This window comes from Maniola hyperantus, chromosome 13, assembly GCF_902806685.2.
Source record: "Maniola hyperantus chromosome 13, iAphHyp1.2, whole genome shotgun sequence".
Lineage (NCBI taxonomy): Eukaryota > Metazoa > Arthropoda > Insecta > Lepidoptera > Nymphalidae > Maniola > Maniola hyperantus.
This window is the reverse complement of record NC_048548.1, coordinates 9,506,839-9,527,667: the sequence shown is the minus strand read 5'-3', so window position 1 is coordinate 9,527,667 and position 20,829 is coordinate 9,506,839. Positions and strand designations below refer to the sequence as shown.

At 37.6% G+C, this 20,829-nt stretch overlaps 1 protein-coding gene across 2 annotated transcripts; it reads right to left on the bottom strand.

Moving 5' to 3' along the window:
- Positions 1 to 1,696: 1,696 nt before the first annotated feature.
- On the bottom strand, positions 1,697 to 7,114 carry LOC117987878 (CLIP domain-containing serine protease B4-like). Of its 2 annotated transcripts, XM_034974944.2 has the most exons (7): positions 6,984 to 7,114; positions 6,158 to 6,318; positions 5,028 to 5,559; positions 4,047 to 4,214; positions 3,287 to 3,458; positions 2,439 to 2,635; positions 1,697 to 2,131 (listed from the first exon to the last, which is right to left on the bottom strand). In XM_034974944.2, exons 1-7 carry the CDS (start codon positions 7,051 to 7,053, stop codon positions 1,740 to 1,742), a joined length of 1,692 nt encoding a protein of 563 aa, XP_034830835.1. In that variant the 5' UTR covers positions 7,054 to 7,114; the 3' UTR covers positions 1,697 to 1,739. The 2 variants fall into 2 exon arrangements, with proteins under 2 accessions (XP_034830835.1, XP_069358539.1); XM_069502438.1 differs by lacking the exon at positions 4,047 to 4,214.
- Positions 7,115 to 20,829: the final 13,715 nt, after the last annotated feature.

The window sequence follows — 20,829 nt, the reverse complement described above, 5'->3', positions numbered from 1 at the left end:
TATCTACCCACAGTTTGCTCTTTTAATACTTACTTACTTACTTTTTAATTTTTTTGAAAAGGTCCAAATCTGGTCCAGTCGTACGTAATTTACGCACCTAATTTATTCTTCCGGAACAATGCTACTTAAAATTACTAAAGGTAATCAGTGTTCCATAGGCGCGTTTAATTAATAACTATAGCTAATGAACAATCTACCTTTAATCTGTCGATACTGTTGTCAAAAATTGTATAGTAATTTTTCACAAATAACAATGTTGCTAAGATTTAAGAAGCAAGTGTTAAAAATGAAGGTTTACCATAAAATTCAAAAGGTGCGAGAAATGAAACAAAAACATGTTGGACTCTAGACATGTTTAAATACTATTTCTTAGTTATTGAGATTTCAATTTAACACAGTAGATTTAATTTACATGATCGTAGTGACTTTTTCTCGAAGCGAAGCGGCGATTTAATCTCAAAAGGAAAAGTCTGACATTAGAAGGCAGAAGCTGATAACCGTTTCGAACGTTTTGATATTTTTCATCCTGTCCTCGCCGTCAGGTGTACTTGACGATGATTTATATCGCATCCAAAAGCGGAATTGAATGAATTTTTGTCTTGATTCCGTGAAATTTATTTTTTGCCCCCATTTTGATGTATTGTTACTGCAAATTTCTTATTTCATAAAAATACGATCTTGTTTTCGTTTTTTGTGGCATTATAAGCATCTACTTAAATAATATAATTTTTATCATGGAGTTGAAGAGACAACGCGCGCGTACGCGTGTTCAATTTATAAGACATCGAACTGTATCCAGCACGTTGCAGTGTAGACTGTAGGTACTTACCTAGAGCGTGACGACGACTTCAGCAGCGCGGCTCCTATAGTTCGCGACAGGTCGAGATCGCAATCGGGGTATGGGGAGGGGGGCACACCCGCACGTCATCCGCACCCGCCCGCACCAAGTTAGCTCGGGTGCTGTGCGGGTGTGCGGGGCGTTAGCTCCCCGATTGTCATCTCGATCTGTCGTATACTATACATGCGTTAGGAAGAGTTACCTATTATACGTTCACGCCATCTTCATACAGATCCATTGTATTACAACTTTTAGAAACTGCGTAGGATATGTCGCAGATGCATGTCGCTGCTGTCATTGTTTGCTGTGTTGTGTGTGTTTATGGCTAGCCATACTTTGGATGCATTTTCGAGTCAAATTTGAATCACAAGTCAAAGTCATACGAAAATGCATCCAAAGTGCGGGTAACCTAAGGCTACTTTATAGAGCGTAGGTACTTTGCTCAGACTTTACTTGAGTTTTTTTTTTTTTTTTTACTCAACTAAGCGTCAGGCTTGTGCTAGGAGTAGGTACGACAATAGTGCAACGGGCGGGGTTTGAACCGTCGACCTTTCGGTTTTCAGTCCACTCCTTTACCGGTTGAGCTATTGAGGCTAATAAAAATGAGACATTATTTATGTCAGCGCCACAATTGTGTCTCGTATGAACTCTAACTAAAGTCTGAGCAACGTCAAAATACCTATACGCTCTATAAATACAGATACAGTCTAGATCTAAATCTTGAAGGACTTTTATACTCCTACTTGGGTATGGCATTAGATAAACGAATAAAAAAGAATAATGCTACTTACTTATTAATTACTTTTATTGCACCATATGATCAGAGAAAACAAAGTTTTCTTCAATTTATGGCTGAGATATAGAACGATCAGATATATTATGCATCATAAATATAAAAACATCAACTTCTTATATTACTCCTAATCCAAGGAACATAATGGAAAACATTGGTATAGAGCGATGGTACAGTTGTTCCGCAGGGGCTATCTGCTCTTTTCCCGCTAACTACACCAATCACATAGTAGCTTGCTTTGAACATCATCATAAGAGGTCCTCCAGAATCGCCCTTACAAGTATCCTGACCGGTACGACCAGCTGCGCAGAGGTGCGAGCTGCTTAAATATGGATACGATTTCTTGCAATCATCATGAGATACCAAGTGCACCACAGTGGACTGTTTGATGTCACTAACATATTGTCCGTTGCGCCCCCATCCGGCTACTGCTAGTGGTAGATTTGAAAGATCGTTGTTATCTATGTCGATGGGTGGAAGGCATACAGGCCTTATGTATCCTGAAATGAATATAAAGCTTATGAATAAGTTTTTTGATGAAATGTTAATCAGAACATTTAAAATGTTGTGGTGAAATTCAGTTAACAAAAGTTACTTTCATTTAAATGAGTCAGCTGTTTAGCCATACATCCAAAACAAAAGCAGTTATGATGGCAAACAATTTTGTTTATAAAGTCTGTTCATAGTCAGATACCATGCAACTAGTAAAGACGTATCGCTTGGCGATTTAGGGTTGCGGTACCATCAATTATTGAAATGCGTTCCCTTTCATTTGTTTTTAAAATTAAAATAAATCCAGTTTCTTACGTGTATAAGGCGCATATCCCTGAAGCCTGATGAGCGCTATATCATTATGAAGCTGATCATCATCATACTGCGGATGAAGTATTACTTCCTCGCCGAACATCAACACGTTGTCAATACATTTCGGCTTTTGCCCTATTTCGTATTTACAATCTTTGGGAAAGGTTCTCTTGTCATATTCTGCGAGTGTTACGTTAACGCTAAAAATGAATAGTCATAAAATGTTCGGTATACCTAATCATTACATAATGAACTATCAATAAAGTTATGTTAACATATTATTTTGTTTACATAAAAAGCAAACAAACGAGCAAGCATTTGCCTTTGCTATTAAGAAACCGTAGGTATCTAGTATGATACTAGGTACCTAGTACAGTACTTAGTATCTACCAAACTTCCAGCAGCCCAAGCAAAGTGTGACAATATTTTTATTACAGCAACAAGTTTTGCAAAGTAGGTACTGGTTTTGTTACAAAATCCGGGAAAGAGATGTAACGCAAAGAAGGTTCTTAGGCTGCAGGTAGGGAGGATTAAACTTTTTTCTGTGACTTACTAAATTAATTAAAACTTTGCCTTAATTAACATATCTTTTTTTGACGTAAATATTGAAAGTATAAAATATGTAAAATAAGGATGAAGCGATACCGGACGTACACTACACCTACCTATGTAGTAGAAACCAAATTGCTATGGCCCTTCGTTAGCCCGCTTCCATCTTAGGCTGTATCGTCACTAAAGGGCTAACTTCTATTTGAACAAAAGTAAATCTCCTTTACTAGACCTTTCAAAAGGAAGTTGTATCCCAACTAAAAATGAAGAATATCGCAATTATGATTAATTTACCAACTCACCCAATTAATTTGGCTCCTGGCTCGAATACGCAATGTCCAGCAGTCAGCACATATCGACGACTTATCAATGATCCCCCGCAGTTAAATAAGGATATTATGCTATTGTCGTTACTGAACGTCATTTTTAAAAGTACCGTCCAAGGAAACTGGTCCAACTCTGTTTCTTTTCCACCTAGTTACGGTAAAATTTACCTATATGAAGTTAATTTTCACAAATTGAGCTATTAGACTGTGATTTTTATTAAAAAAAAACAGAAGTATGGGTTTTGGTGACGTGCAAATAAATGACCTTAGCCATACTATTATGAGTTTAAGAATTATTTTTGTTAAGTTTAATTAATTGATTGTAAAGTTACCGAGACGTTAGTAACCCAAGCAGGCTAATTAAAAAAGCAGAATAAACTTTTTCTGAGGTGCAAAACAAAGTACTGGATCGTGGTGTGGCGCAATGTTATGTTGATTGACCAATCAGCGTGCGCTTCGAGCATTAGCACGCAAGTGTCAAGTCACTTCAAGATAGGTATAGTCCGCGACAGGTCGAGATGGCAATTGGTGTATAAGGCGGGGGGACGCCCCGCGCCCATCCCCGCGACTCCCACGCTCGCAGCACCGGGTTAGTGCGGGGGCTGTGCAGGTGTGCGGGGCGTTCTCTCCCCGATTGCTTTCTCGACCTATTGCGTACTATAATCTCTGACTCCGATCACCTCCTAGCGCATCCAATAATGAACGTATTTTGTGTGCACCCTTCAAAGTCACTTACCTATTATTCTGTCATCCAGACCGATATCGACGACTGTGTTATTATCCTCGGATAGCTTCTCTTTCTGCTGGTAGTAAGGCCTTTGATAATATGGTTGTTGAGGTCGTTGGTGCGATGACCAAGAGTGATGATTAGAGGGTGCACGAGCGTTCAGAAGACTTTGTAAGTCTGTGCAAAAAAATTAAGCCTTGGAATGATTGTAGAGTCAATGTTGTAGGGTTAGTTTAAAGTATATAACGGGACAAAAGATTGTATTCCAATTTCTGTAAGTATTTATTTTATACTAACTTTTCTAACGTAAGTACGTAATAATAAATCAAAGTAATTATTGTGTAAGTGGTGATAGCGTAGTGGTTAAGACGTCGGCCTCCTAGTCGGGGGATCCGGGATTCGAGATCAGGTACGCACCTCTAACTTTTCGAAGTTGTTGCCACTGCTTTAACGGTGGAGGAAATCATCGTGCGGAAGCCTGCATCCCTGAGAGTTCTCCATAATGTTCTCAAAGGTGTGTGAATTCTGCCAATCCATACTGGGCCAGCGTGGCAAACTATAGCCCCCTATTCATTTTGAGAGGAGACCCGTGCTCATTATTGAGGTGGCGATGGGTTGATTATGATGATGATGCTGAGTGCGCTAAAAGTTAATGAATGAAAGAAAGAAAAAGTGTGCCCTTTTGTAAAGCTCTGTGCCACACATCAACAGTTAGGGTCAGGTAATCCCGGCGCCAGTAATACTTGAGCATTAAAAACAAAAGACCTCAAGCAGAAGAAGCGCCGGAAAACCGCTATTGTTAGGTTTCCATATCCATAGTCCGTACAAAATCAGTTTTCACGCGCCATACTAATTTTGTGTGTCAACTGTCATGTCGAAAGTACGGTTCACCTTTAAAATAAGGACTTAAATCGTACTTTTGACATGGCAGTTGACACATACCTAAAGTTAAAATGGCGCGTGAGAACTCATTTGTACGCATTATATTACCTGTAATTCTAAGGGCGTCAGACATGTCACGACCGCAGCAGTGAGTTTCAGGATCTGGCAACAAGCTCGTTTCCGCTGCGCATTGGTCACCTCGATTTGGTCTACCATACCTATTTCCATTGTTGTAATATGGATTTCTATAGTATGGATTTTGCCCCACATTCTGAATAACTTGTCCAGGACTTACGACTGGCTGCCTTGGATTGCTCCAAGCATTACCACTATTTGGATATTGTTGGTAATTTGGATTTTGCCCATACAGATTGTTTTGCCCATTTCCATAAAAAATTGGTCCAATTGGTCTGTTTTGTTGGTTTCCATAAAAGTTTTGACCAATTGGTTGACCATTATAATTTTGGTTTGAATATAAATTTTGATTTACTTGTGACTGCTGTAATTTTTCCAGTCCTTCGTTGTTATTATGTCTAATTTCAACTGGTTTTATTTCCCTTTTGTTATTGCTTTCAGTGGTTGTATTTTGTCCACCGTTATTACTGTCATTTTCCCATATATTAGACTTTGGACAACATACCTAGAAAAAAACCATGCTCTTCTAACTAAATTAATATACGTAAGAACTTTAAACATTGTAATAATAATACCTTCCCGGATAATAAAAAGTTATAAGTAAAACGTTTACCTAATGACGTTTGCTACGAAAAGCATTAGACGGAATGCGTAAAAGAAAATCTGGAGAGAGTACGTATAAATACACAAACTGGAGAAGCCACACGAAGTATCGCGTTACATGGAAGACGACTGTGGAGGAGGCCAGGACTCACAAAAGGCTGTGGTGCCCCAGAATGATGAATAACGTTTGCTGCATCGACAAAAAATCAAAAACATGGAAAAAAGGGAGGTTCCTCTGCACTTTTTTATGCTTTTCAGTATTTGACGGTTGGTAACTCAAAGAAAAGGTATAGCCTGCATACATTTTAAACGAAACAAACTAGCTTTTTCCTGACTAGATTGAGTTTTTTTTACAAATCGCATGTAAACTTTTTGTTTTTTTTGGTTTCGCCTCTTATCCAAACAGTGTGTACACTATGTGCCAAATTTTATTGAAAATAACAAATAAACAGACCCATTTTTGGTATTATAATAATATTAATATGGATTTCGATATTTACATAGTCCCCTTTGGCAACGGGTGAATATCCAAAAACCGTTGTTTCTTCTATCGCTTGCTGCCCCTCACAAGGGACTTGTTCAAGCCACACCTGCTGTTCATGTTTATTCAAATGTGCAAACGATGGGCACTCTTCGATTTTCAAACATTGCTCACATATATCTGAAAAAGCGTACCGTAAGCGTAAAATAAAAGAGTGATTGTTGAAAATAAATACAGAAAATAATAATGTCTTCCGAACCAAATTTCGGCCACGGCGACTAATTTCCAGAGAGATTAGCCATCTGCGCGGGAAACACGTATTATAGACTATAATACGAAATAGTGCGCATAATGTGTGCGCAAACACAGGTGCAATCTCTATTCCCTCACTATAGCCCGATGGCACTGGGGTGAAACACCGCCAAGTTCCCAATTCCAAGATAGATTATACTAAGAATAATTTCTTGACAGAAAAACTCAATACCTAACTATTTTTAGCACACCTCGGGAATCGATCCCAGGGTCACCTCGTCATTCGCAGTCAAAATGTTAACCACTAGACTAATAAGGCAGCCGGAAAATACGGCAAACAAAGAAAAAGAACAAAGCCACAAGGCTTTATAGACTAACTAGATGTTATAGGTTTTGATGAGTGACATGTATGTCATAGAATATTTTGATGAGTACTATACCAGTAGAAGTAGGTCTTTCGGTTCGGCCTTTTTAATTGTGTTCTTGCTCTACGAAAGATCTTTATTTTACTTTATTTAAGTAAGGATTTTTACAAAATTAAAAAAAAATCTGTTCTGTTGTTTATGTTTTCTGATGTCTATGTAATTCCTTACCTTTTCTAACTGCACTCGCAAATAAAATATTAATCCAAAAAATATTAAAACTGATGCAATATTTTCTCATTGTCTTTGCACAACACACAACACCTTTACTCAGCGAATGATACAACGTATTCTGCCGACCTTCCCTGATTATGAACTATTAGAGACATTAACAAATGCCTATGTAATTGTCACCTAATGACGGAAATCTGTTTGTGGGTATTTGCCACTAATTGCTTTATGAGATTATCTATATAGGTAACACAGGTCATTATTAGACTAATAGTTTTGTTATCGATAAGCATCATAGTATAAAAAAGAATCATTCTCAGAAAGGATTATTCTTTTAATTAGTGATGAGTGATGATACAATGAAACAATAGGGCGCATATCAGGAAAATTGATAAGGAAAATTTTTCTTTGAGTTAGGGAAATAATTTATTATGCAGTTACATAGATTCCTGTGTATTATTATGTAATACCTAACTTCTACAAAAAAACTTCTAGAAAAATCAAGGTTTAAAAATAAAAAAAAGTCTCATTATTTTTTGGTACTAATAGATAGATGGTAGTTCTGTTTTTTCCAAATATTTTGCGGGATGGTTAGAGATAGTCATTCTATTAGGTACTTCTTTCGTTGTTCCGCAAATCTCTAACCTTTCAAAGGTCTTATCTATTGCTAAAAAGTAGGTACATTCTAAAAGATTAAAAGGAAGCTGTGATTATTGTACTTAACCTGGGAAGTCCCGTTCAAATCGTTTCCTCGCAAACGTTAAGTTTGTTAGAACTAAATTTACTAACGAAAATTCATATCTTAATTAGGTTAACTATTACCATATCAAACCTCGTTAAACCTCAATTACGTTATATCAAAGTAATATTAAATCCAAGTACTTCTGGTTTCAGGCAACACAGTTCTGTAACTACGTACTTTGTCGTAATGGTAGCTCATACTATTCTATATTGCGTATTACAATTATCGTTATCGTCTGTTTTAATATTAACTTGTTATGAGTTCACTCAGTTTCAACGAAGGTTTTCCATGGAACATTGATGTGATAGCCTAGTTAATAAGACGTCCGCCTCCTATTTGTAAGTTCGGAGGTTCGATACCGGGCACGCACCTCTAATTTTTTGGAGTTGCTTGTAGGTATGTGTGTTTTAATAAAGGAATTAAATATCACTTACTATAACGGTGAAAGAAATCATTGTGAGGAAACCTACATGCCTGAGAGTTCTCCATAATGTTTTCAAAGGCGTGTGAAGTCTGCCAATCCACACTGGGCCAGCACGGCAGACTTACAATCCTTGTTTCTTCTTGATTCTGAAAGGAGATCCGTGCTCAGCTGGCGATGGGTTGATTAATGTGAAATTGATGATTAATAAAATATAGAGTCAATGCAAATGAGTCAGTTGCCACAGCCAGAGCGATCAGCAACCAATGTCCGGGGGTCTGAGCATAAATGCCGCAGCAGCGGGGCCAACGTTAGTGACGTCACTGTTGCAGTGTCATTATGTTCGAAACCAGCAACACTATCACCCTCATCATCATCGCCCTGATCTGATCATCGTCATATGATGCCCTACTTGGTATATTGTAGTTATCTTATTATCTTACTTTGAAAGATAAAAATACTAATTATTTGATCATGAACCCATTTTAATTTTTTTTTTGCGTAATGCAACCGAAAATTCACGGTGTTCGGATTTTTCCTCTAACGTGTGCTATAAGACCTACCTACTACCTACCTGCCAAATTTCATGATTCTAGGTCAACGGGAAGTAGGTACCTTCTAGGTTTCTTGACAGACGGATAGACACACAGACAACGAAGTGATCCTATAAGGGTTCCTTTTTCTTTTTGAGGTACGGCACCCTAAAAAACAATCTGTATATTATCGCTTATGAAATGTTGCTATGGCAAGTGGCCCGTTTGCGCATATTTTGATCCTTTTAAGACTATTCGTTTTTCGTTTGAATATTCGTGAATTTTCCGTCTGTTTATCTACATGCTGTTTTGTGGTCATTAGTTACGAGGAGTGCGCGTTCTCATTATATTTTACAACCGGTCTGGAGAGTAACCCTTTAAATGCGCTCGGGGTTTTAATGGCCGCTATAATGCTCTTTAACGCCACATTAATTACCGCGGCTTTTGCGTGATAGCATCAAGTTAACAGGACTTTATAGGTAATATCATGACTTTCACTGGACTAATATGAATTAGCTTTAATTTAAATAGGATGGCTACCTAGGAAATATAAAAAGGTTTTTATTTATTTTACGCATTCAAGTATAATTTCTCACATGTAATGCTTAAGGTAAGTGGTATATAATACATATAAACTATTTCTATATGTAGGTATACCTGTCTCAAAGAATTCTCAAGATATTATATACAATAAAAGAAAAGTATTATGTACAACAAAAATATATTAATATTTATAAAAATCTTGCATATAATATATATATTTTCAGATGGTTACTGATGAGCATGCTGTATAGCATACGAGTGTCTAAAAATATTTGGAAACCCTAAAAGCTATTTTATAAATATTAAAAAAGAGTATAAAGTTTCAATCACCTAAAGTGTAACATGTTCAAGCAAAACATAAAATTCAGAGTAACACGCGCGTGTCCGAATATTGCAGATAATTTGTTATTGCCACAGCATATTCAACCCGTGTATAAGTCACAGTAGTGGGCGATCCAAAAAAGGCAAACCCATCAATCTATATTCAAAGGGTTCTGCCCTGTAAGCAGTATTTACTGAAGAAAAAGCAGTTACAAATGACGGGTGTAAAAAGATTGCGAAGGTTAGACGGTTTTAAAAATCCACGTCAAATCCTTAAACTAGAAGATATATTTCGAGCTGAATTTTAAGTAGGTACCTTAGTAAGTAATTTAATTTTTTAAATAAAACAGTTTATTTTGGCATTGGCTATTTATTTACCTTTGACCAAAAGCGACCACTGCTCGGTATGTCATATTTATTCAACTTTATTTTTACAGCCATTCCAAGACTTCTGTAAATATACATTTGAAAGTATCAAGTACTTTCAATAGCTAAGTTACAATATGCAGTAAAGTACGCAACAAAGCAAGTTAGGTTCAACCTGTACGAATTTCCGATCCGAGTGCAAATCGGGAAAAGTTTAATCTTTTCAACTGAAAGCTGCTAGAATATGTATGCTTCAAGCACTGTGCTGATAAAAATTCAAAACAATAAGAGATTTTACTCAGTGAAGTATATCATAACTGTTTCTGTTTGAACTGCAGATAATTTTTAGGGTTCCGTACCTCAAAAGGAAAAACGGAACCTTTATAGGATCACTTCGTTGACCGTCTGTCTGTCAAGAAACTTAGAGGATACTTCCCGTTGACCTAGAATCATGAAATTTGGCAGGTAGGTAGTTCTTATAGCATACGTAAGGGAAAAATCCAAAAATCGTGACTTTGTGGTTATATTACGAAAAAAAATTAAAATGTGTTCATGAACAAATAATTAGTATTTTCAACTTTCAAAGTAAGATAACTATACCAAGTGGGGTATCATATTATGAAAGGGCTTTCTAAAACAGATTTTTATTTATTTTATGCTAAATAGTTTTTAATTTATCGTAGTAGGTATGGAACCCTCGAACCCACATTTGGCTGGTTTTTTGATTTTCTGTATTATATTTGAGTTTATTGAAGTGTATAAAACGTGATGATGATTTAGTATGACTAAACGAGAAGTTTTATTAGACAACGGGATATTTAGAAGCTAGGGTAAAATAAAACAATTTTAAGCGGTGTATTTTTTAATCAATCCTTTTTGCATTAATGGAATTTATTTGAATTAAAAATCTATTTCTAGGTGTCGTTAAGAAAATTTTCTACGAAATCCCACTGAAAACTGTTATGACGTACTTCAAAAAGATCTTAAGCAGACTTAACATGTATTCTACATTATTCCCCCTGTTCTGCTGAAACACAACGCGTGGACACTTTTCCCCGAGAGGGCGCCCTTGTAGTTTATTGACATTTACTTTCCTAGCGTAAACACGGCGACGGTAGCAGTCTCGGGTTAATTCCCGTACGCCTTCTACATTGTCAGAATGTGTGGAGGGACTTTTATTGGCAGTAAGCGAAATTTGCTTATAGTAAAATCACTACACTACCCATATTGATGCGAAATTGTATTTGTTTGTTGGTTTATCCTTTAATCGCGCTACAACAGATCAACAGATCGACGTGATTTTTTGGGTGAATAAAGTTGAGGAGAGACTAACTTTGTATCTCGGAAAATCTAAGATTTCTTACGGGATTAAAAAAAGCTAAATCCATGCAAATCAAGTCGCAAGCTTCATCTAGTGCTAGTAAAAATATTATTGTCTGGATAAAACAATATCTTGTTCCGGATGCCACCATGTCTTTAATGAAATTTGTATTAAGTAGCTTGCGACTTGCCAACTTGTTTGAGATGCCGGAGCGGTTTACATGGCTTAGTAAAGTCTTGATTACTTTCTGGAAATTGTTAATATTACCTATAGTATGCGACAGTTTGAGATGGCAACCGGGGTATGGGGTGGGGGGACGCCTAGCACACCCGCGGGTCACCCTCGCTTGCCCGCACCGGGTTAGCGCGGGAGTTCGCGGGGGTTAGCGGGGTGTTCCCTCCCCGATTGCCATCTCGACCTGTCGCATATCTACTATACTTATCCTGATAGATTACTAGAACTGCCCCCAATCTATATAATATTTTTATTAGGTACCTACTCTAGGAGTAGGATGGTATATAATATGATCTACTTCTTATGACAGGTATACTAGCTGATGCCTGCGACTTCATCCGCGTGGACTCGGATCTTCGAAAATCCCGTGAGAACTCTTTGATTTTCCGGGACAAAAGTAGCTTAGTAGCTTATGTTACTCGCCAGGTCTTCAACTATATCTATGTAAAAAATCAGCTCAATCTGTTGTTCCGTTGTGGCGTGATGGAAGGATAAACCAACAAACCAATGAAATAAAACAACAAACAAACACTCTTTCGCAATTTATAATATGGGTAGTAGTAATTAATGGTCCGCCCTAAAAACCTCACGAAAAAACCTGCTTTTTAAAATAATTGTCTTTTCTATCACTGGCTGATGATATACAAAAGTTGCAGATTTTCAGTTACAGTTGTTCCCAAGATACAGCTGAGACTAAGCAGTTGCAACAACAGCAACCTTATCGGAAAATGTTTTATTTTATGAACAAATCTCTTGCAATTGCTTCAGATTCATGCAAGCTTCAGAGGCACAGGTACCTAACTATGTACTTTAAATTTTTCATAACATTATTTTCATACATTAACTTATGTAATTTCGTTATTTAAAATAGCATAACATATTTTTTCTTCCCACCTTGTTGTTGATGTTATTTAAGAAGACCAGTTTATTCTTTTATTATATTTTATATAGTTCATTCTTTCTGATTATATTCAAATAACTCTCATATTAACTCTCTAGTCATATGCATGACGGTATAAGTCCTCTCCACCGCAGCTTCTAAAAATTGCATGTATAATGTATTTGTATGGAATGCGTTCACAACGTGAAGAAGCCGCGTTCCTCTAGTAGCTCTGCAGTATGCCTGGATGTGTCTTCAGAATATCACAAATCGAACACACGTAAGCGTTGTCGCGGTCAGCGTGACTTTCAGCCGAGCAGCTTTGTGTATGTTTCAGTCTTTATACGGTAGATTCACATAAAACGCTGACTCATACGAAAGCTTATGGTCTGAGTGTTTGTCAGTATCTAAGTATTCATTGGCAATCTAAATTTTGGCTCGAAGCTCCTCTTGGCACTGGCATAAGTGGGCCAATAATAAATGAGAAGAACTGTCGATTACAAGACAAAATACATCAGGCTAGACGAAGACTATTACGAACGTTTATAAACTTGAAAGCATCCAAAGTTTTAGTAAGTTCAGCAATATTAGAAAATAACTTTTATCTTTTTTGTCTCTGGAGTGTCATATTTCTTTTTGTTAAAATCCCTTCTTAATCACATACAGTACGCGGCAGAAAGTAATGTACATTGACCTTTAGAAGGAAATAGCAGATTTGTAGAGTGCTGTCTCTGTCGTTGAGACCGACAAAACGTCATATAGGTATGAGTGACAGAGACAACGCTCTACAAAGCCGAAATGTCATTCTAAAGGCCGATTTATATTACTTGATGCCACGTACTGTACTTAATAAATGACTTAATATTAGGGTTAACAAACAGGAGTGTTTGAAACGTCTACCAACACAATCAAATCATGCGCAATCGTGACTAGACCACGCTACCCTAATTCATTAATTAAATGGCGCTAAATATTATTTGCAGTGACCGTTAACCGCCTATTACTTATGTGTCTGATCTTGGGCATGTACCTCTAATGGATTTATGTACGTTTTAAGAAATAAAGTATCACTGGTTTTAAGTTAGAAGGAAAACATCATGATTCAGTAATTGTAATAATAATTATTCAACCCTATGACGCAGCCTTAAATATTGGCATTCCCAAACTGGAGATCCCGGGTTCAATTACTTGGGTCATCGGTTACAAGAAAATTATATTATCTTTTACTAAAATCTGTCACTACCAGTCCATGCTACCAATAATAATGTGTTGAATACTATGTATATATATGGGTGTCACAGAATAATTACCTTCTCTTGACTAGAATAACTTTGTATAATTTTTATTTAAAAGTTTGTTCAAATGTTGTTATTACCTACAGGAACTTATGGAGGAATGTGGAGTGTCAGACGAGGGTCAAAGTCGGTTGGCACCTGACACTATTATAGCCAAAATTTAATGTCCCGAACCCTATTAAGCGCAAAGTATAGAAACTCGTTAGGTGAACTAAATTAACGATGCGTTGTAACGAATTTAGGTAGGAATTTATCAAAGTCACGATTTACTTGTAAAATCACTACTAATGACTTCAATAGTATTCTTGTGAAAAGTAGGTAAGTAGGTGTTTAGGTAGGTCTGTTCATAATTTTAGTATAGAAGTTAAGTTGATATATTATATTCCTATAGGGTATATTATAGTTCGTAAAACCGATAGATGTTGGGGTCCCGAGGTGCTGGAATGACGACCTCGTACCGGAAGACGCAGCGTTGGAAGACCCCCCCACTCGGTGGACGGACAACATCAGACGAATCACAGGGAGCCGCTGGATTCAGGTGGCGCAAGACCGTGGCGTGTGGAAGTCCCTAAAAGAGACCTATGTTCAGCTCTGGACGTCTATCGGTTGATGATGATGATGATTATATTTCTAACTAGCTGATGCTCGGGACTTCGTACGCGTGAATTTAGGTTTTAAAAAATCCTGTGGGAACTCTTAAATTTTCCGGGATAAAAAGTAGCCTATGTCCTTCCCCGGGTTGCTAGCTACCTCTGTACCAAATTTCGTCAAAATCGGTTGAACGGTTGAGCCGTGAAAAGCTAGCAGACAGACAGACAGACAGACACACACTTTCGCATTTATAATACTAGTATGGATTCGATGTCTCTCTAGACTCTAGAGTCTAGAGTAAGTAAGTAGTAGGTATAGACTCTCTAAGAAAGGCTCTCGTCGCTCGTCGGTGTAGTTGCAAATTCTGGAATTCTTCGGCCACAAATCCAGAAATGTCAATATTTAAGTCAAATGGGCATTAATGGGGGTAGATGGAAGGAAAAAGAGCTAGATGACGTTCACCTTTACACCATCCAGAGTTCAGACAAATTTGGCGGAGTGCTCGTGCAACGCTAAGTATCAATGATTGATCCAGAAACAAGGAGACCGACAACAACTTGATCATCCCAGTCGCCACGACCACTCACTGACAGAGAGTTCATAAAGATCTCGAGAGTGCACGGTTAAGAACATGTTCCATGTAAACCTTTTCATAAAGTTCTTGGAATAAAGTCATGCAAAACAAAAATAACATGCATTATGCATGAGCTCGCACGTCTCGTACATGTCCATATTATAGTATATATCCATAGAGTAGGTAGGTATAGACGTACACAGCTTGACTTCATGAATGAAGTTCATTTTTCATAAAAGGTATTTTCATTTATAGCTTGATACTCGTGGAATAAAAACGTGACAGCCTACGACGAGAATAATATTTGAGTTTTTAATAAACCTTAGGTTTATGTTTTAGAAGAGGTTGTTTACGTATGACCATCTCAACCGAATATGTGTTCAATCCGCTTACATTTAAGTATAGTGTTTGTTTCTTTCTTTTCGGCTCTTCGGCTTTAGTCGGTGTCGTAATATAGAATCTGATCTGATTGATCGGATACAGATTTTTTTGAGTAGGAATATATTTATATTCTTGGCGTAGATTCGTAACATCACAAAAAAATATCATTCACTTGGCACCTTGTTTGCATCTACACCGATGTATCAACGTCTTGCCTATTATAGACAGTGATAAATCGGCGTCTCTTAACCTTAGTTTCCCTCACATCTTTTCAGTTTATATCTTCTATAGACAGACAATCGACACTAGTGACTACGGAAAATTCAACACGTAACTTCGCTACTTAACTCGTTGATAAAGTTAGCTATACGTAAATATGGTTCTGCTGTTGCTTCAATCCTTCAAACGCATTGTTGTGACACCACGTAGGACTAGAAACCACGAAACTTGTAGGTACCACCAGAAAGCTCGGATCGTACCTATATATAGCGCACCAAAGATATCCAGAAAAACTACAACACCTAATTGTGTGGTAGCGTACTTTTTGGTAAGCGAATACGATAAAGCCTGATGAACAGAAAAAACCTGAACTGATTATTCACCAAAAGGCGCGGATTCGATTACCATACAAGCTTACTAAAGATTTCCAGAAAACTAAGCCTCATTTTTGTGGCAGCGTACGTTACGTATACTTTTTCATATAAAACATATTGTACCTACTGAACAGAGATATTTTGTATCTCTGTTTTTTAAGAAACTAAAAAATTTGAGCTAAGCACACAGAAAGCTCGGATTCGAATACCAGATAAGCTCTCTAACGATTTCCATTAAACTCTATACGCCGTAGGTAAGTGTGCCGTGCGTAAGTTACTACTTTTTTGTAAGTATGTTATGTAAGTATGTATGGATCTACATTCTACATACCGCTTGCAGTAACGAACATTGCTTATATTAAACAATGTGTTGCTTATAACGGCATGGACCATAAATTAGGGCAACTAAAATATCGGGCAGAGCTCGCAACGTGCGGGTTGGCACCAGCGGTGGAGGTCGCTCGTGCCAAATTGCGTCGCGCGCTTATCATTCGGATTACGTCTCGCAGCCACAATATAACACGTCATGGCTAGCCGCGATTTTAAAATGTATTGACGAGATTTCGGCAAGTGATTGGCTGAATCTAGTTTCGGTATATTTCAAGCTAAATGCCATGCCACATACACGGGCGATTGGCCGCGCCGTGTGGCGCACGTCTCTTCGGCCCTTCGGGTAACGAGTTACATCTCGCAGCCAGAATACACGTTATAGCTAGCCGCGATTTTAAAATGTGTGGACGCGGCTCGTCTAGTGTCGTCTAGTGCGGCCTGGTTAGTGATATTGTTAGGACTTAGGATAATAATATAACATTTCCCTTACCATTTTTATCTATTTAATACAATTTCATTTATTTTTAACTAGCTAGTCAATGGTTGCAACGATCACGAAGTGGACACTCGAGCTGCGAGTGTGTAGATTTTTTCAGGTCTTCAAACATCCTATTCATTCTTTATGATTTTGTAAGGTAAAAATAACCTAGCTTGTATTTCTTCTCCAAAGGCTAAATTTCGTCAAGATCGGTTCGTCGGTGGATCCGTATAAAGTTAACAGACAGGTTTCGCATTCATATATCGCATTTACATACAAAGAGGTAGGTTATACATGAACTAATATTTCTGGCAGCAACATTCTTTCACTAATACTTGCAGTTCGAACGTCCGCTGAAAAGCAATTGCTTTAGACATATTTCCACTAAGCTTGAGTAAATGACCTTTTTCACATACCAAGTTTCCGTCGTCGTAAAGGTCTGACAGACACGAAGCGTGAAACAGCATGTTCTTTTATGAGATTTTACATCTGATCAACCATAGATTAATTATTGGTCTCGTATGTGGTCAACGTTGATATGAAATCTAGAGTTTTTAAGGCACATAATCACAGTAAAATTGTCTCTAAGTCCTGGATTTAAAGTAAAAAATTCAGTACGTCTGATTTAATTACGCAAACTTCCCGCTTGGAGCGCTGCCTGTAGATAAACAGACAAACTTTGGTTGTAAAACAAGCCAGTTAAGATTCATTTTACTTTAACGCTGAAGTGTATCGACGCTCGAATTCTATCAACGTTGGTGAGATCTCATCTCACCAATGTTGATAACTTAGGCTTAGTAACTACTAAGCCTACAGGCAGGTCACATTACAGAGCACAACGGTGGCGGTGCGCGACCCTAGCAGAGCGTCTTCTACTCGTGTAGATATACGCCTGAATTCAGTTCCTTGTATAACTTATTAGCGACCCGCCCCGGCTCCACACGGCTGCTTAGAACAAATTAACACAAAACAATATTTAAAACTATACGTTGAATCACTCTATCTATTGGTGAAAACCGCATTAAAATCCGTTGCGTAGTTTAAATGATCTAAGCGTACATAGTAACTACATACAGACAGCGGGAAGTGACTTTATTTTATACTATTTAAATATAGGAGCAGCGTGGGATGCGTGCACGTTGCGCATAGCTGGCTTCATGAATCGCGAGTGTCACACGTCACTGCAGTCACGCGTTGTGTTTCTCCAAGCCTTTAAGAGGGAGAAAATTTTGTATCTCGGTTGCAAATTGCAATAGAGTCCAGCTGCAACCGCAGTCCAAACTGTCTGTGCTTATTTAAGAACTTTGTAGTGTTACTGAAACACAGAGAACTATTTTAAATACTTGTTTTTCATATAACTCAGTTGCTAACTGCAAGTACTAAAACGTAGTTTATTAAAAACTAGCTGATGCCTGCAACTTCGTTGTTAGTGGATTTAGTTTTTTAATCCCATGGTTTTTTGACTTTAATGCTCAGGTATTAGAGGCGCCGGCATAACCTAACTCGTAGTTTTAACTGGTAATGTGTGGCAAAGCTTTCAAAAACAAACGTTTTTTCTTTCTTTCTTTTCTAAACTAGTCAGTACGGTTTTACCATGGTCGAGCCTCTGAACTAGAGCCAATTTAGAAAGTTAACATTCTCAAAATGACTGCCGGGAATCGTACCAGGAACTACCCATCAGGTGAGTACAGACTGGCTGAAGATTAAATACTGTCACTCTACTAAGCTTTCTAACTAAAAGTGCATGTTTTTTTAGCACAAATACTGTGAATTTTTCCAGGCCAAGGCGCCCGAAGGGACCCGATGACTTGGAAAGCATTGGTATCCTCGCTCGATTTGCCGTGCAAATTGATTTTTGTATCGACACCCGTCTTCGTATTTCTAAGCATTTTGTTTGTCATTGCTGCTGGTGTTGATAAATTCTCTCTTCTAGCTGACGCCCGCGATGCCTCTTGCATTCGCGTAGATTTAGACTTTTTAATCCAATAGGAACTCTTCGATTTTCTGGGATACAAGGTACCTAGACTACCTAGCCTATATCCGTGTCTGAGATGCAAGTTATTTCTGTATCAAATAAATGATTTATGATTATCGTCAAGCTTTTTAAAATTCCCGCGGATCTATCAACGCACAGCTCAAACAAGTGGACTGATCGGGCTGTTTCGCATGCAGAATACTGATGGCTATATTTTGATGTAGACATCTGTTAATAAAGGAGTTTATAATAATTATAATAATAAATAAATAAAACGTTTATTTTTCAATCATCTAGATTATAGATAATAAAGGAAAGACACTCGGAAAACACATGTTTCCGAGGAAACACCCTGGAGAAAAAATAATACAAATTCGCCATCAAGTAAATGATAGACAGACACAAGTTTCCGAGTAAACACCCTAGGCACGGTAATATTATCATAATTACCGTGGCCTAGGCTAGCTGTGGGTGGAAAAACGGAACAAGCCATTTCTTTTTATGAGTTGATTACTAAAGATCAGATTGTCTGAAAATCTAAGTGTAGGTACCTATACTTGAAAAAGTAATACGAAGTATTCCTCTAGCTACTTCTTATTATACTTACGACACGTGTTACACTTTATACTTACGTTGACAAAGATATTCCGCTGGCTTCACAAATGGGTCCTTTTGACGGGTCGAGTCGATGTTGAGCTTCCTGCGTCATAATCGCAGTTCCTTTGCACTTTGTGCTAGAGGCTCTATAGAGCTGAGTTCTCACTTTGTGCTAGGTAGTTGGGATCAATGTGCGAAAGGAAAGACTATAAATAAAGGTACTACTTACATGTTATCAAGGTCAACATCAAAGTCTGTTATACATAAACTTAACTGTAAATCTAATGATGAGTCTACTTTTGAAGGCGAATTCTAAATAAATTCACCTGTGTTACTATCTACCTACCTACTTACTACCAACTGTATTTTTTAATTCCCAAAATTCACTTATAGTTATACTAGCTGATGCCCGAAGCTTCGTAGGTACGCGTGGATTTAAGTTTTTAAAAATCCCGTGGGAACTCTTTGATGATAAAAGGACAAACCAACAACAAACAAACATACTTTCGCATTTATGATAGGGGTAGTGATTGAAAAAAAAATCCATAAATTAAACACCAATTTTTAGGACATTTGGCAGTTGTATATTTTTTTAAAGACTAAACGGGCAAACGGACCGGATGAAACTATACCTACTAAAGTTTCCTTGTTACGAAACACTAAAAAATATACTACGAAGTCAAGTTTCTTTGTAACACCCGTAAAAGTTTAGGTATATTACACCCCGCGGGCATCAACAGCGTGACGTATGGTGAAGGGCCCCACGGAAACGTGATAAATCATCAGCCGTTGTCACGCTCACGGGGGCAATTGACATTGATTTTTCTTCCCCACGTCCATCCCTCTGTCACGTTCATAATATAGACGTGTTTCGAAGTACCTTACGCCGAATTTTTTTTTTACTGATACTATTTTGTAGGTTCTGAATTAAAGTTCCGGGTAAATTATAACATGCTAGATAATACCCGCTACTTCATCCGAGTGGATTTTAGCTTCTTTCAAAATCCTGTGCGAACTCTTCGATTTTCCAGAATAAAAAGTAGCATAATAATGTCCGTCCCAGTCTTTCGTCATAATCGGTTGAACGGACGGCCTGTGAAAAGCTAGCAGACAGATACACTTTCGTATTTAAAATATCAGTAAAGATACTATATAGGGTGTAACCCACGTGTAAGCAGAACGCTAGCAAAAACTTAGCGTTGGTCAACGCCTAGTCGTGTCGGTAATAAAAAATAGGGCCACTTGGTCATAATATTTTCTGCAAACAGCTAGACCGACTTGCACATTTTTGTTGGTTTTCTTCACACAAACGTCAAAGAATCTTGGTACATTTCGCAAGCAGTGTTTGCGCGTTCGGCCGACAAACGCCGATGTGTTATTGTGGTCGTAGATCAACAACATTTTCAATGAAACAAATAAAAAGTCCAATCTCAGATCTGTTCCTCGTTCCTTCCTCAATATTTTCCTCAATCTTTGATTAATAACTCTGTATAATATTTTGCATTGTAAGGATTATGACGTTTCCTTAATAATAGATCTTCACTAAGAAGTAGATATCCGATTTCAATAGATATTCTGTATACAAATCCTCTTTACTCATACAAAAGCCTCATTCTTTGAGCTTTATAAAGGAGTAATTTCTCAAAGGCAGGTTGTAATAAATAAAACAAA

Coding starts and splice junctions, on each gene's coding strand:
- LOC117987878 (XM_034974944.2), bottom strand. CDS start 7,053: ATGAGAAAATATTGCATCAGTTTTAATATTTTTTGGATTAATATTTTA. Junction 3,459..4,046: donor TCTGGATGACAGAATAATAG/GTAAGTGACTTT, acceptor TACCGTAACTAG/GTGGAAAAGAAACAGAGTTG. Junction 2,132..2,438: donor GGGATATGCGCCTTATACAC/GTAAGAAACTGG, acceptor TATTCATTTCAG/GATACATAAGGCCTGTATGC.